Source organism: Manduca sexta, chromosome 15 (assembly GCF_014839805.1).
Source record: "Manduca sexta isolate Smith_Timp_Sample1 chromosome 15, JHU_Msex_v1.0, whole genome shotgun sequence".
Lineage (NCBI taxonomy): Eukaryota > Metazoa > Arthropoda > Insecta > Lepidoptera > Sphingidae > Manduca > Manduca sexta.
In genome coordinates, this window is record NC_051129.1 from 1868483 (window position 1) to 1883592 (window position 15110).

The following is a 15110-nucleotide window of genomic DNA, read 5'->3' on the forward strand; positions in this document are numbered from 1 at the left end:
TCTCTGTAGACAGTAAGGCACGATAGGGCAGTTTCAAAAATATAGAAGTTACAAAAAAATGTTACATTTAAATTATAGATTATAAATTTGATCAAAGTATTTGTAGTGTTTTATAAATTTGATTGGGAATGCGGTCGTGGTTGTGATTAGAAAATGTGACAATGGAACATCAAGAGTGATAAAATAAATTGATGAACAATCGACTAGGGGCCGGCGCATATATGGCGGGTGCGGCGCAGAGAATTTTTACTGTCAAACTATTATCGACATTGTCTCGATTGAAATACTAGTCAAAGTCCATTAACACAAAATTTAATGCAATTTATTCTTGTGTTAATGGATTTTGAATTTTATTTCAATGAAAGAATGTTGATTATAGATTGACAGTAAAAAATTCTCTGCGCTGCACTCCGCCATATATGCGCTATCCTTAATCATATTTAATTATATAATTTAATTAAAACGATTTTGTAATTAAATCAGTTGTATGATTATTTATTATTTTGATAACAGTTTTATATCTGAATGTGTTTTGACGATATTTTATTTTAATTTTAATGGAAAAGTAACTTGGTGTTTAACAGAATCGACGAACGCAATCCCAGTCGATATTTTGTATTCTAAATACATAATTCTGAACTCTTTTCACATCTTTGTAATATAGAGTTTAACTTAGAGATACCTACAAACTATGAATATATTTTACTTCAACAAGTTCGGTAAATATGTTGGAGACATCCAAAAATACACTAATAAATATACATGATATGTAAATGCAGATTAGCAGCCGAAATCAAAACTTTCCTGTTGGTTAATTTTAATAATAGATTTAATAAATAGGTACTTACGGATGATTTTTGATTGGTTATTGTACCCAGATTAATCTGAAGATGGCTAGATTATTTGTTGATTTTGGTCTTATTTCGAAAATATTACGTCATATACTGTATTACCTGTGCTGGTTTTGCGTCAAACAACTTGTTGAAGCGACATGTATTCTTCACGCGTTCAATTATCGAGAAAGTTTTAATTCTCTGTTGATTATAGCGACTTCTACTAAACAGACGGATCAAGTGAACTTGGCAAATAAAATAGTCTGAATCTTGTGTATTTGTTTTTGTATTTCCCACATAGTCTTTAATTATATTGGCACTTTTACTGAGGACGGCTAAGTTACTGTACCTTTTTTATTGTTTTGAATGACCAGACGAGCTTGCCCTTCGCCTGATGGTAAGCAATACGACCGCCCATAAACAGTAGACACCATCCAACACCTTGAAATACAAAGTATTGTTCAGTATTCCACTGCGCTCGCCATCCTGAGACATGAGATATCTTATTATGTCCTGGGGCCTTATTCTCTATCCCGCACGTTATTTTGACAGTGTGTAACAAGCACGTAACACAACGCATCATGTTAAGGACTATAGAAATTTGGCTTACAGAATACCATTCCACGCACATTTCTCGAAGATAACATGACACGGCCGCGTTACGCGTTTACACTATCATACAGAATAAGGGCCCTGTAGTTACACTGGCTATATTGTCCTTCAAACCGGAACACAACAGTGACTACACACTGGTCCTTGGCGGCAGAAATAACAATGCGGTGCTAACGAGCCGGGCGGACTCTCACATATGAAAGACCTACCACTAATAAAGGTGGTATGTGGGAGTCCTACCACCTGAAGGTAAGTGACCACTTCATTAGATAGTATCACGTGACGTGGAATTATTATCTCACGTCAATCGACACAATTATACAGGCCTGCTTGAAATCACACACAACACAAAATCACTCATTTTATCCCCGAAGGGGTATGCAGAGGCGCAACCATGGCACCCACTTTTCGCCAAGCGTGTTCCGTCCCATGATGTGATAGGGGGCGAGCCTATCGCCATATCGGGCACAATTTCTAAACTCCGGGCTGATACTGAGCAGAAAAACCCAAATATCACTTTGCCCGACCCGGGATTCGAACCCAGGACCTCAGAGCGCTGCCGTACCGGGCATGCAGTACAACTACGCCACCGAAGCAGTCTGCTTGAAATCAGATATACAGAATTGATATCTCTTCGGTTATGTTGAATTGCCGTCTCACCGGACTATGAGTGAAAGAACAGAGAGTGCATCTGTATATTGCACACACTTCGCACGTTTATTAAAACAACGAAATAACTCAAAATTTCAGATGTGTGGGAAATCGCTGTCAAAGTTTTGCACCTTTGCACGAAATATTTAAATATTCAATGAAAACAAAACCTAGGTGTTTAGGTCAAATCTGAAGATAGTCGCGTATAGTGCAATCAATAAGCTGTTAAACAACCGTGTAAAATATCAATTATAATTGTAAATAATTAAAAATGATTCTGTTGGTTAATCCTTCCAAAACCCAGGTCATTCTTGTCGGCAACCCCTGGATATTATCGAAATCGATTATGTACATGTTCTTCAAATTTGTAAGTAGGGTTTAAGTAACCGCCGTGTAATATAAATCGCTATATAAATAGTCTGTCTTCGAAACGATGGTAATATAATAATTCGTACCGCCTAACAGTCGATTCTTTAAATTTTTTTTAAATAATTATTCTGCTATTCGGGCCACTGGGTCAGCTAGTAAGATAAAAAAAAGAAAGTTGATAAGTCAACAATTACATTATATCAAAAAATAATAGAAATAATTTTAACAAAAAATTAAACCGCCTGCAAAAACCACTCAAAACCAAAAAATAATTTCACATAATAGGTATATATTGGATACCAATTTCGGAGTCGGTGCCTAATTAAAATTGCTAGTTAAGCTAGATAAATACATTTACGAATATACGAAAACAATGTGCTGCCAGCGTAAAAAGTCAGCAAGTCAGATCGTCACCAGAGATGAACACACCACCGCAGCACAGCAAATGGAAGCTATTAAGGATATATTTAAATTTGTGAACCTTACACTACCCAAATTCTTCTCCTGTTACATATAGCTGGTCAAATGTGGGTGTATTACACTCCCTGCCCCGAATAAAGAGGAAAGAAAAAGATGAAACACCATATATGTGCTTGGTATTACACCTTTCACTGTGTATGTTTGTTAGTAGTACACGCAAACCTACTCCTTTTAATTGATTTGAAAGAAATTTAGCTCATAGATGGACTATGCAACAAATATAGCTAACTAGCAATTTTAATTAGGCACCGACTCCAAAATTGGTATCCAATATATACTTGTTATGAGAAATTATTTTTTGGTTTTGAGTGGTTTTTTGAAGGCGGTTTAATTTTTTGTGAAAATTATTTTTATTATACTATAGGTAATAATCTTAATTTCATAATGAAAACAACAAACTCTAAATCGGTCCAATAGTGTATTTTTATACCTGTTTCACATGGGGCCACGAGCACATCGTAAATGACACCCACACAAGGTCACGCGATAAATCTATTGATTCTATGAATGAAAATAAACACAAAGAATATTAATTATAATTTAGAATAATTACTCAGTAGTCATAGGGTGGGATGGGGGTTAGCGATATGCGTGCCAGGCTTCAAGAGACGACAACTTCATCGCACTTCTGGTCAAAAAAAATTTACAGAATGCAGTATTGAAAATAACTAACTGCTGTTTACTACGGCTGTGATTTTTCTGTCAAGGCCGTCTCTATCCGGAGAGATTAAACAAGGAGGGAGGTAAAGGGGAGCGTGGTACCCATCCTCAGGGCTCAAGGGGACGCAAGCTGAATACCCGGCAAAAATAATAAATAACAATTACAACTATTCTTGTAGTTGTTCTTGTTTGCGGTACCGTTTTTATAATTTTCATGCAGTTTTTACATAATATTATATATGTCATAATAAATCATTTAACGGAACAATATGTCCCCTGGGTGTCGCCAATCCATTCTACGCCATTATTGCCACAATAACTAACTTTATGGTGAATACACTTATAATATTAATGATTTATTTCGTCACATTATGTGTTCAAGCAGCTTTGTGCATTAATATAACCTATGTCTAAAAGAAAGATCTAGTTCCTACCAAAGTAGCGATGTTACAACAATTATTCAAAACAAAAACTAACAAGGAATTTACAATATGATGCATATAACACGTAGGACAAATATTACAATAGTTGTTCAATAAAATTCGAACTAAAATGATGTAAATCTAGCTGTATAGTCTTTAGAAACATGAAATATTGCAAAGTGAACATTGAGTGAGCACAAGGGACTTTTGGAAATTCGTCCTTAAGGTTAAAATAAGAGTTTGAAATGTAGCTCAAAACTACTTATCCGATTTTGATTTTCATTAATAAAAACTTCAAGCTCCGCAATAGGCTACTTTTTACACTTCCTTGTCAACGGGTCGAGCCGCGGGTAACAGCTAGTATAAATATAATTAAAGAATATTGAAAATAAAACTATTTTACGGATTTTTTCGGGGTTATATTATTATTTTCTCCCGACGTTTCCAGACTCGACTCTAGATCTCAAGACACTGTGAGCTCATTCTGCGTAGATCGGACCGTCAACAGCTAAATTTTTAAAAAGTTGTATACTTGTAAAATGTAGATAGATATTGTAACTTTGACTTTACGGATGAACAACAACTCAGCCCCCCCCCCCTCCCCCGTGACCATGAAGGCTGCAAAGTCTTCGAAACGTCGGGAGAAAATAATAATATAAAAACTGCGAAAAAATCCGCAAAATAGTTTTATTTTCAATGTCTAACATTCGCGTAAACATAAGAAATCATACTTAATTAAAGAAAGTAAGTTTAACTATAATGTGTGATTATTAAAGTAAATGTGTAAACTGAATAATCGCTACAGCAGAAAACGTGGTCATAGAGATGAACTTAAAAAACAAAGCCGTGTCCAGAGTGAAGATTATCAGTATTGACACTTTCATAGGGCGCAGCTCTAAGAAGTTGAGCGAGTCTTCGATTATATCTCTCAAATTGCCACCTGTTAATAAAAAATAATAATTCATTAATGGTACTCATATTATTTTAAAATGTGATTACTTTGTGCTTTAGGTCAAACTGTGATATCTCCACTTATAAGAAGATAATCTGGTTTAATAAACCATAAGATTTCTATAATTGTAAGACTCATCAAATATTTTCAAAACAACGGTTTGTACTATTATGCAGTAAGGTAATTTTCTATCTATGATGAATTTGACGTAAAGTAAGTTCCAGCTGACATCTGTTAAGTGTAAAATGAGTGTGGAAAATACTATCGGTGGCTTAGGAGATACTACTATAGGGCGATCTAAAGAGACTACTCGAGAGCGTTCAATACATTCAAATCAATTTGCTGTGCACGTTTAAAAAAAACATAGTGCGTGTAAAGTGTCTGTAAATAAATATACAGATTGCAATGGTCACGCAACAACTATAGATAGTATAAGGTGTTATTGCCAACTCAGAGGTATAGTAGTGAAAGATGGTTGTTGCAGAAATGAGAGCGTCGAGAAGCATGTGTGAGGTGACTGGAAATAATAGAGCGAGGAAGACTGTGGTGATAGACATGTCTGGAGTGAAAGAGAATAGTGTTAAGGGTATGGCTAAGGTGATTTGGGCATTTGCAGAGGATGGATGAAAGGAACCTGATAAAGAGGATATATAAGGCGAGTGTACACGAAGGAGCTGGTAGGGGTTGTCTGCATCGAAGCTTCGAATATCTGACATCAGTGGCGAAGGGTGAAATTTTCTAAAAGGAAACCCGACACAACATATACTTAAGTACTAACAATATGCATAAATGCGCTCTGCAAATCGTTCTGATGAAAATTAGATTCTAGATGAATTCTACATAAAGGGAAGCAGACAGGAATCGGGTTATATGGAGCCTTCGCCACTGTTGCATATAACATATTTACTTGTAGGCAATGATATTCAAATACTATGAATAGGTTTGCCATTAACATGCACAGTTTGAAGATTCATAATTATCTCAATTGGGACGATTTCATATACTAGTAATATCAAATAGTAGCAAACTTTTTTGTTCATACCGGTTTAAATAGGTCCTCTTTTTTCACGACCTGTCCATGTAGTGAAATGTAAAGAATACATCTTTACATTGTGTACACACGGAACACTTTACGTTTGGTCTTTTGGGGTAAGACGTAAATATCTATACTTTTTAAATATCATTGTCTACACTCTATAGGTAAGTACTAAGTACATAATTTCCTATCAAATAAGATTTCTTAACACACCTGCACACGTCAGAAGCTCCTTCCCCAACAGCAGTTTGATTTTGTTCATTTCATTATTGACGCTTTGTGCCATGAATCCCGATGCAAAAGGTAAAGTAATGATCGTGAAAATTCTGAAGAAGTAAACTGGTACAAATTAAAAAAAAATCATATGTTCAATAAATTGAATAACAATGACGGGATTATTTTTTATAGAATGCATTTAATAAAAGATTATATTTGCGTCTAGACGACCATTAAACTCTGCAACAGTTTAATGGTCACACCTAGATTCCCGTCGTCTTAACTAATGTAAATGGAAATTATCTCAAATATAAAAGCTCGTCCCAGAAGGTACTTAGATCAAAACGAATCGCGTACCTATCTCAATTAGAATCGGAGTTATAAAGAAATAAAGCTATGAAAACATAAGATATGTACAGGACGAAATATTAGAGTACCTATAACTTGTGAAGGGTGAAAGTTAGAACCCATCTAAATATGTGAAAATGAGTGCCAATTACTAACAATATTAAAAATATCCTTGGTAATCGATTTCGCCGATAAAATAATTAAGGTCTATTTGGATGCAAAGTTCTGTACACAATCCTAATATATACTTATAAGAACATACCTACAACACAATGTTTATAATACCCGTATATAAACTTCTATATACGGGTACAGTAAATTTTATGGATTGTAATAGCTCTTGGAAACGGTTATTATATAACCGAATGAAAAACAAGTGAGTTAGTTTTAATGTAAGTGATGCAAACGCATAAACAATTGTCACTCAGAAGATTGAAATTACGAATTACTGCGTGGCTTTACACTGCGTTCGTCATCGTGACGTCCTGAGGCATAAGATAGTAAGTCTAAGAAAGCCCAAAAAAGGAGTAAGTAAGATTAGAATTGAGACAAAATGTATATTATAACCTATACTTATTGAATACTATCACGATTTAAATCAACTAATATAATTAATTATAATTATTGTTCAGGTACTATTACTACTACTAGATAGGTACTCACATTGATGGTGAAGCTTATATTGAACAAAATAATTTGGTAAAAATATATTAATGCCCTACAAAATCTTATCACAAAAGCCAGCAGCGTCTGAAAATTAAAAAATTATGTGTTTAGATAAGAATTATTTTCAACATATGATTTATTTTTTTCTGCATACCATTGTAGCGAAGAAGAAGCTGTTCGTAGCTTGTTCTGCTGATGTGGCGATTTTTTTGTATATTTGCATGTAATTATTTATAATATCAGCCCTATGTTCTTCGGAGTCATCAATTGAAACGCACGTCGATTTCAATTCCTTTTTTAATGTTTTACGAAGAGACTTCAGTCGGTAAAACATGAGTTCAAATAATATAATATTACTCATACAACAAATATTCGTTGCAGTGACTATTACATTTCTTATAAAACTATTGCCGGTCTCGAATAAAAAAACGTATAGGCTATCACCAGTCAAAGTAACAATAAATATGACCATTGCGATGGGACTATCATGTTTTATTTCAGGTAAATCTGCATTTAGAGCTTGCATATCTTCATAAAAATCGTAAAAATATTTCTGCCCTGTACTAATGCAGGCTAGAATATATGCAAAATGCTCGATGTGACACACTATTGTGTTCAATATGTAGCCCGTTGATTGCTCAATATAATTGTGGGGTATGAAGGTTACAGAAACGGTAGCAACCCAACATAAAGCGTAAATTCTGCCTGCGACCGAAGCACACTTATTGTTCGAGAACTCAAAGAAGCAGCCAAAGAAGAATCGCGTGTTCATTATAATGTGTAGCGAAGACAGCGAGCTGCAGCGCTTGAGAGAGTTCACTACTTTTTTGATCATGTTTTATTTACTGTATATTAATTATTTTGAACGGAATAATTGTACTCAACACAGCTTACACGGAGACACTGAAATCGATGACATGTCTATTTTATGATTAATATTGCTGTATATTATAGAGTCATCGTAGGTAATTACTTAATGTTTTCATGTGAATAAAATTTATATTTAGATAACGATTTTTATTTCTTTTTGTTTAGCATATTTTTAGGGTTCCGTGCCTCGAAAGGAAAAAACGGAACCCTTATAATATCACTTTGTTGTCCGTCCGTCCGTCCGTCGTCCGTCTGTCAAGACCCTTTTTCTTAGGAACGCGTGGAGGTATTAAGCTGAAATTTATATGAAATACTCATGTCTACTGTCTCTTGAAAGTATGAAAAATCAAACTTCTAAGTCAACGCAATCAAAAGATACAGCTATTTATGCCGCTAATTTTTCGAAACTCACAAGGGAATTAAAACCTACAGGGTGCTACCCGTTAACTCAGAATTTTGAAATTCGGTACGAAGCAACGTCTTATAGTACAGATAAAGGAAAAATTTCGGAAACCGTAAATTTGTAGTTAAATACATCGTATAATAAGAATATTTTTAAAGTTACTACCCCTTTCTTCATGAACGCCTAGAGGTATTAAATTGAAATTCATATCAAATACTTAGGTTTATAATACCTTTAAGCTGTAACAAAATCAAACTTCTATGTCAACGCAATCAAAAGAAACAGCAAAACTCGCAACTACTCGCAAGAGAATCAAAACCTAAAGGGTACTTCCAGTCGACCTAGAATCTTAAAATTTGGCATGAAACAATATTTTATAGCACATATAAAGGAAAAATTCCGAAAACCTAAATTATTTAGACCTTTGTGTTTAATTTTTAGGGTTCCATACCTCAAAAGGAAAAACGGAACCCTTATAGGATCACTTTGTTGTCCGTCCGTCCGTCTGTCACGACCTTTTTTCTCAGGAACGCGTAGAGGGTAAAGGGTGTAAAGGGTACTTCCAGTTCACCCAGAATCTTGAAACTTGGCATGAAGCAATGTTTTATAGCACATATAAAGGAAAATTTCCAAAAACCTTAAATTTATAGACCTTTGTCTTTAATATATGCTACCCCAGCTTTCCATATTGTAATGTTATGGATTTCATTTTGCAATAAAAATAAGTACCATAACTATGACTCGATTGTCACTATGAGCGAACTTTTACTTACCTACAGGTTTGTACGGAACCCTCGGTGCGCGAGTCCGACTCGCACTTGGCCAGTTTGTTTTTGTTTATCATATTTATAATTGAAAATAGTTTATTCCTGGAAGTTTTTTTTAAATAACTTTAGGCGAAAAAAGGGGCGACAGCCTAGTTGGGTGCGGAACGGACTGCCGAGACGAATGTCTGCAGGTTCAAATTCCAAGGGCACACACCTCTGACTTTTCTAAAATCATGTGTGTATTCTTTGTGAATTATCTTCGCTTTAACGGTAAAGGAAAACATCGTGAGGAAACCTGCACATCTAAGAAGTTCTTTATAGGAATTTCGAAGGTGTGTGAAGTCGACCAATGCGCACTAGGCCAGCGTGGTGCACTAAGGCGTAATTCCTCTCAGTAGTAGAGGAGGCCCATGCCCAGCAGTGGGATAGTATATAATATAGGGCTGATATTAATATTATTATATAAATTCGGGTGAATAAAACAAAAGCGACTAGAAATCTCGTATATTAGAGCGCGACTACTTTGACGTAGTCGACTTCAAGCCGGGACAGCAGCCAGGTAGGCAGCCAAGAGTTTGTGTCCTGCCAGAAGTTGAGCATGGCCTTCCGAGCGCTGTTGCGCCATGGCTTTATCCTGTCCCCGACGGTGACCGAGCCATCCGGGAACTCTGTGATGCTGCCAGCCGCCACGCCCAGAGTTAGGTAGAACTGAAATACATATACAATATTATATCACTATTTCCAAATTGAAAATAGTGTTAAGTAATAATGTTTAGAGTTTGATTATCGGATTTTGTTTTTAGTTGTGGTATTGCATTATAGGACAGTTAGCTTCGAAGAATGTTATTCGGATATGTTGAAATGAATTAATTGCAACACTGATCTTAAGACGCCATCTATCTTCAATCAAGTGAAAAAAGAAAAACGTCAGTCATTTTGACTTGTAGATTTATATCAATTTAATATTTGTTGGATGTAGACAATGACTAAATATAAAGAGGACAGGCCTCAAAAGTTAGCTATATGAATAAGTTATATTTATGTTAGGGAAATCGACGCAGAATTGTCAATATATATGTCTATCTCTTTTACTCAAAGCTTATTTGGAACGCAACAAAAAGACAAAAATAATTGCTTTCTTCGCATATGGCACTATTTCGTTTACTTCAACACACTGGGACCGCCTTGCGGCAGAAACGCTCATTTTATGCTGGCCAGTCGGCAAGTACATGTAGTGTCAGACGATGTAAACAAATCTTCATAAATATTGAATTTAAAGTAATATAATCATATTCTCAATTGTTCAGTGTGTTTATTAGTGTATTTGTTAAGTTTCGAAAATGACTCAGTGTTGTGTGAAAGGATGCAAATCGAATTCACGCAAGAAAGACCCCGAAATATATTTTCATAGGTTAGTAACTGTTTTACCGAAAATTAGCAAATATCTTTGTATATTTACTTTTGGATGTGTTTTTATCAATTAAAATGATATGTGGATCTGGTTTGTTAAGCTTTGGACCCTTTTAGGCGTGATTTATACACATTATAATCATTATGTTTGTTTACACACGAGCTTAGGGATGGGTGGGTGGATTTGTTTAGAAATTATTGATATCGATATTTTAACAGACGCCCGTTTATCAGTTACGGTTTTTGTCTTTGAAAGAATGTTAGAGCACACATCAATATTGTATTATTCAGAAGGACAAACTAAGTGAAATTAGAATATTTTTTAAGATAACCAAAAAATTTAAAAACCAAGGCAAAATGAATTGAGAATATTGAGCGACGTGATTGGAATCCTACACCAAATACATATTTCTTTACATTTTGAGAAGATATGCATAAACCACACGTTTAATTAACGCGAGTAAAGATAACTGTTTTCCAACAATATTCGCGATAAGTAAAATAGTAATGATTATTATACTTCACCTAATAAGTAGTAATATTACTTTAATATAAGGTCAGGTGGGGCAAGTGCGCCGACGGGGTAAGTGCACCTACCCTAAAAAAATCGAGAACTATTGATGTTATACAATTACCGCAATCTTACATCTATGCTTCTAACTGAAATACAGTTCCACTCAAAAACATAAATGGCTATGTTCATTTTAACACGATTTATTCGCCATTTTATTTTAAGTGTCATTTAGACCTGTAAACAGAGATGACCCCGTGAAAGATAACATCAAATATTTCAAGATATTTAACATATTTCTGTAAACCAGTAAGGTGAATACATAGTTTAAACCTTTTATTTTAACTTCCTATCTGAATTTTATTTATATATACTAAAATAAAGGATATTTTAGCAATGCGAAAAAATGTACCTAAAAATTGTCGAGTAGGGCAAGTGCGCCACAGTTAATAGTCGTATGGCGCACTTGCCCCTGATCCATATATAACCAACCTTTTTGAGAATAAGTTTTACTAATATGAATTATTATTATTAAAATGTTATACTTAACAGCAAAATTTTTTGTACTCAAGGTATTTTGTTTTGAGCCGACTTAAATAAAAGGGCGTATTAGTTAATTCGTTTTTACAAAATAAAAACTGAAATACCTTGGTCTAGAGCAACTTTACCTGAATAGGTTGCAACTGTTCGATCAGGCACGTTATCTGGATATAATGCAGCTAAAACATATCAAATGTCATAAGGCCAAATTCTAAGTAATTGAGTTCGTAACGCATTCAAAATTGTTAATTCCTACATTTTTGTATGTTTTTTTTAGTTTTTAGAAATAAAATGGATTTTATATTAGGGCTACCATTTTTTTATTCCAACATATCCGCACAGAAAACTCTAACATAGCAAAAAATTATATATCAAAACAAATTCTAAAATGTTTTCAAGCCCTGATTTACGTATATATGGCGCACTTACCCCGAATTTGATTTGACAGCCATAGTTTGTTATAATATTGAGTGATTAAAAATTATCCAAGAGTAATGCGAGTAAAACTTATTTCTCTATGGACTAAAGTCAGTGTTTTCTTTATATAGTTTCATATTGGCGTTTTTTTTTACACAGGCGCACTTACCCCATTTCCGGAGGCAAGTGCGCCTACTACCATTTTTTTTTACTTTGAGCAAAATATTATTAATTTATGGTCTGATTTCCTTGAATGGCTATAGGTTGTTATCACAAAATACCAAATATTTTTAAATTAATAAAATTACATTCTTAAGTCAGCACAAAAAGAAATTATTTTGCATTGAATCCAGCTATGAAAATTTTATGGCGCACTTCCCCCGACTCACCTTATTGCTATGAATAAAATTAGAATTGTTACATAAAAGAATAGATAAACATAAAAGAAACAACATAAAGATGAAATGTAAGATATATTTTTACAATTGGCGGTCTTATGTTTCGAGCAACCTTTGCATGCACGGAAATAGATACATAATCATATTGTTGTTATTGCAAATAATTATTATAATTGATTATCTTAACCACCATTTTACACTCATTGATTTTAGTTTGCTGAACCATAGTTATGTTTCTCGATCAAAGAGCATAATAATAAAATAAAATAAAACCAACCAAATAATTGCTGGCTACGCTATCTTATTCCATTTATCATGTATTAAATAAATATCTTAATCTGTAACTTAAATTTTTAGCAAGGAATAGTGCAACATACAAATATAGATCAAACACAACTGGATGTTTGTCACAACAGGTACTGCTTTGTTTAACAATTGTTACTTATAAATCAGTTTCAGTTTGTTTGTTTACATTATGATTTGTTATATTTATATTATGGTAGTTCCTAACCCCTTTCGTATTTGATCTTTTTGGGGCTTGTTTGTCTCTCTTAATTCTTCGATGTCGATACAAAATTTTCGGTACTAGCATATCACTATTGTAAGGGGCGGAGTCGGCACCATTTTGTTCAGGAAATGTGCCGCATGTCACGTGACCATATTACCCATCCTCTATACTTCTTTTATCATTGGATGTAGAATTATGGTTGTTAATTAGCTTGCCTATTTTAACTAAATAATATATCAGGATAGGAGGTCGTTACCTTTACCTCAGCGCGGCTGTCGTACCGCAATACTACGCGAACGAGGTTGTTAAAAATATATTATGACGTCATAAAAACTCACGTAATCATCGAAGGGAGCCATCGACGTGCCGGCGCGTAGCAACATCTGTGGCAGTTGCCTGCAGGACGCGGGAAACTGGCCTCGCAGACCGCTCGCCGTCGGCTCCACTCGGGCCCATTCCTCATCATCCACCATTAGCACTATGTGCTCTGGAAAAGTACTTTAGGTCAGTTTCTTCCATAACAGTAAAGTTCATAGTTACTATTATTTAGTTAGGTAGGTAGCTTTTGCAACCTTACTACGAAATGGGACGCAATTTTTTTAAAAATTTAATTTAATAAGCCACGAGGTGAAATTTCACAAAAAAAAAACATAAAAAGGGTAATTAACCGCCTTAAAAGTGGTTAAAAAGTACTCCGTACGCAGATCTCGAAAGAGGTTAAGATAAGCAAATCTAACACTAGATAGAAATAGTGTACCAATTACAACTACATACAAGCGGTACGCACACAGACGGAAGGGAGCGAACAGACACTATAATATAGTTAATTTATATGTTTGTCGCGCATTCCGTTTTGTGCATCATGAATATTTAGCTCTGGCTAGACAAGAAGTTACGTACATAAAGGACACAATTAATGGAAACATGGAAACATAAGTAAATGATTATAGATTATTTTATATTCGGAAATAAAAAATATATATATTTATAATACTAATGGAAAAATTATTTGGGACAGATTGTTTTGTTTTACATTGTTATAATAAAAATCATACTTTTTATTGTTGCACAACTATGAACCAATCTATAGATCAGATACCATAACAAAAAATAACCGGAGTATAATAGGAAAAACAAACAGCTTTTATTTATTTTTAACCGATTTCAAAAAAGAAGGAGGTTACCAATTCGACATGAATGTTTTTTTTTTGTATGTTTGACTAGCAATTTTAATTAGGCACCGACTCCAAAATTGGTATCCAGTATATATGTATCTGTTATGTGAAATTATTTTTTGTTTTTGAGTGGTTTTTGAAAGCGGTTTCATTTTTGTTAAAATTGTTTCCTTTTAGAGGTTTTATCCTTCAAGGTTATTTAATATATTTTTAAAATTGTGTTCCTGATAAAACATGAATTTCATCTTAGTATAATTTCTATTTTAAAGTAGATAAATTTAAAGATTATGAGACCTTGGCTTCCGACTTTTAAATTTTTTAACTTGCTCATTCATTAACTGTTTTAGGCCTGAATGTTCAGCAGTGAATTTCTAAAGGCTAATGATTAATGACATGACCTAATAGTGGTGAAGGGTGAAATTTTCTGAAGGGGAACCCTGTACAACTTATACGTACTAATAATATGCATGCGGTCTGCAACTCCTTCTAATGATAATTACATTTTACATAAATTACTTCGTCACTGTGACCTAACTACATTATTGTCAATCTCACGCTGCACCGAATTTGACGGATCTTTTTGACAGAACTTTCAGGAGAGTATTACACACTCGCCTCTTTATCCTTGAAGAGTTAAGGGGTAGATGCAACTAATGCAGCTATCTTTCACGCCGTGTGGATGTCATTCCATGGTATAATAGGCGGCTAGTCTATCGCCATATTAGGTACTAATTTCAGATTTGGGTTACTACTGAGCAGAAGTACCATACGGAATACCGCTTCGGTGCTTTAGTTGTATTTCGATGTATTCTGTGGTACCGCTTCGCTATAGGCATATACAGTTTTGCGAGTGTGCGATGTGCATT

General features: G+C 34.4%; 1 protein-coding gene across 1 annotated transcript in view; it reads right to left on the reverse strand.

Moving 5' to 3' along the window:
- Positions 1-9774: 9774 nt before the first annotated feature.
- LOC115445178 (beta-1,3-glucan-binding protein) overlaps positions 9775-15110 on the reverse strand; it is a 12905-nt gene continuing 7569 nt past the window's right edge. Inside the window, exons 8-9 of the mRNA XM_037438924.1 lie at positions 13408-13556; positions 9775-9993 (exon numbers count right to left, since the gene is read on the reverse strand). Coding sequence (XP_037294821.1) covers positions 9793-9993; positions 13408-13556 — 350 coding nt within the window. The 3' untranslated portion in view covers positions 9775-9792. The remainder of the gene's footprint in view (positions 9994-13407; positions 13557-15110) is intronic.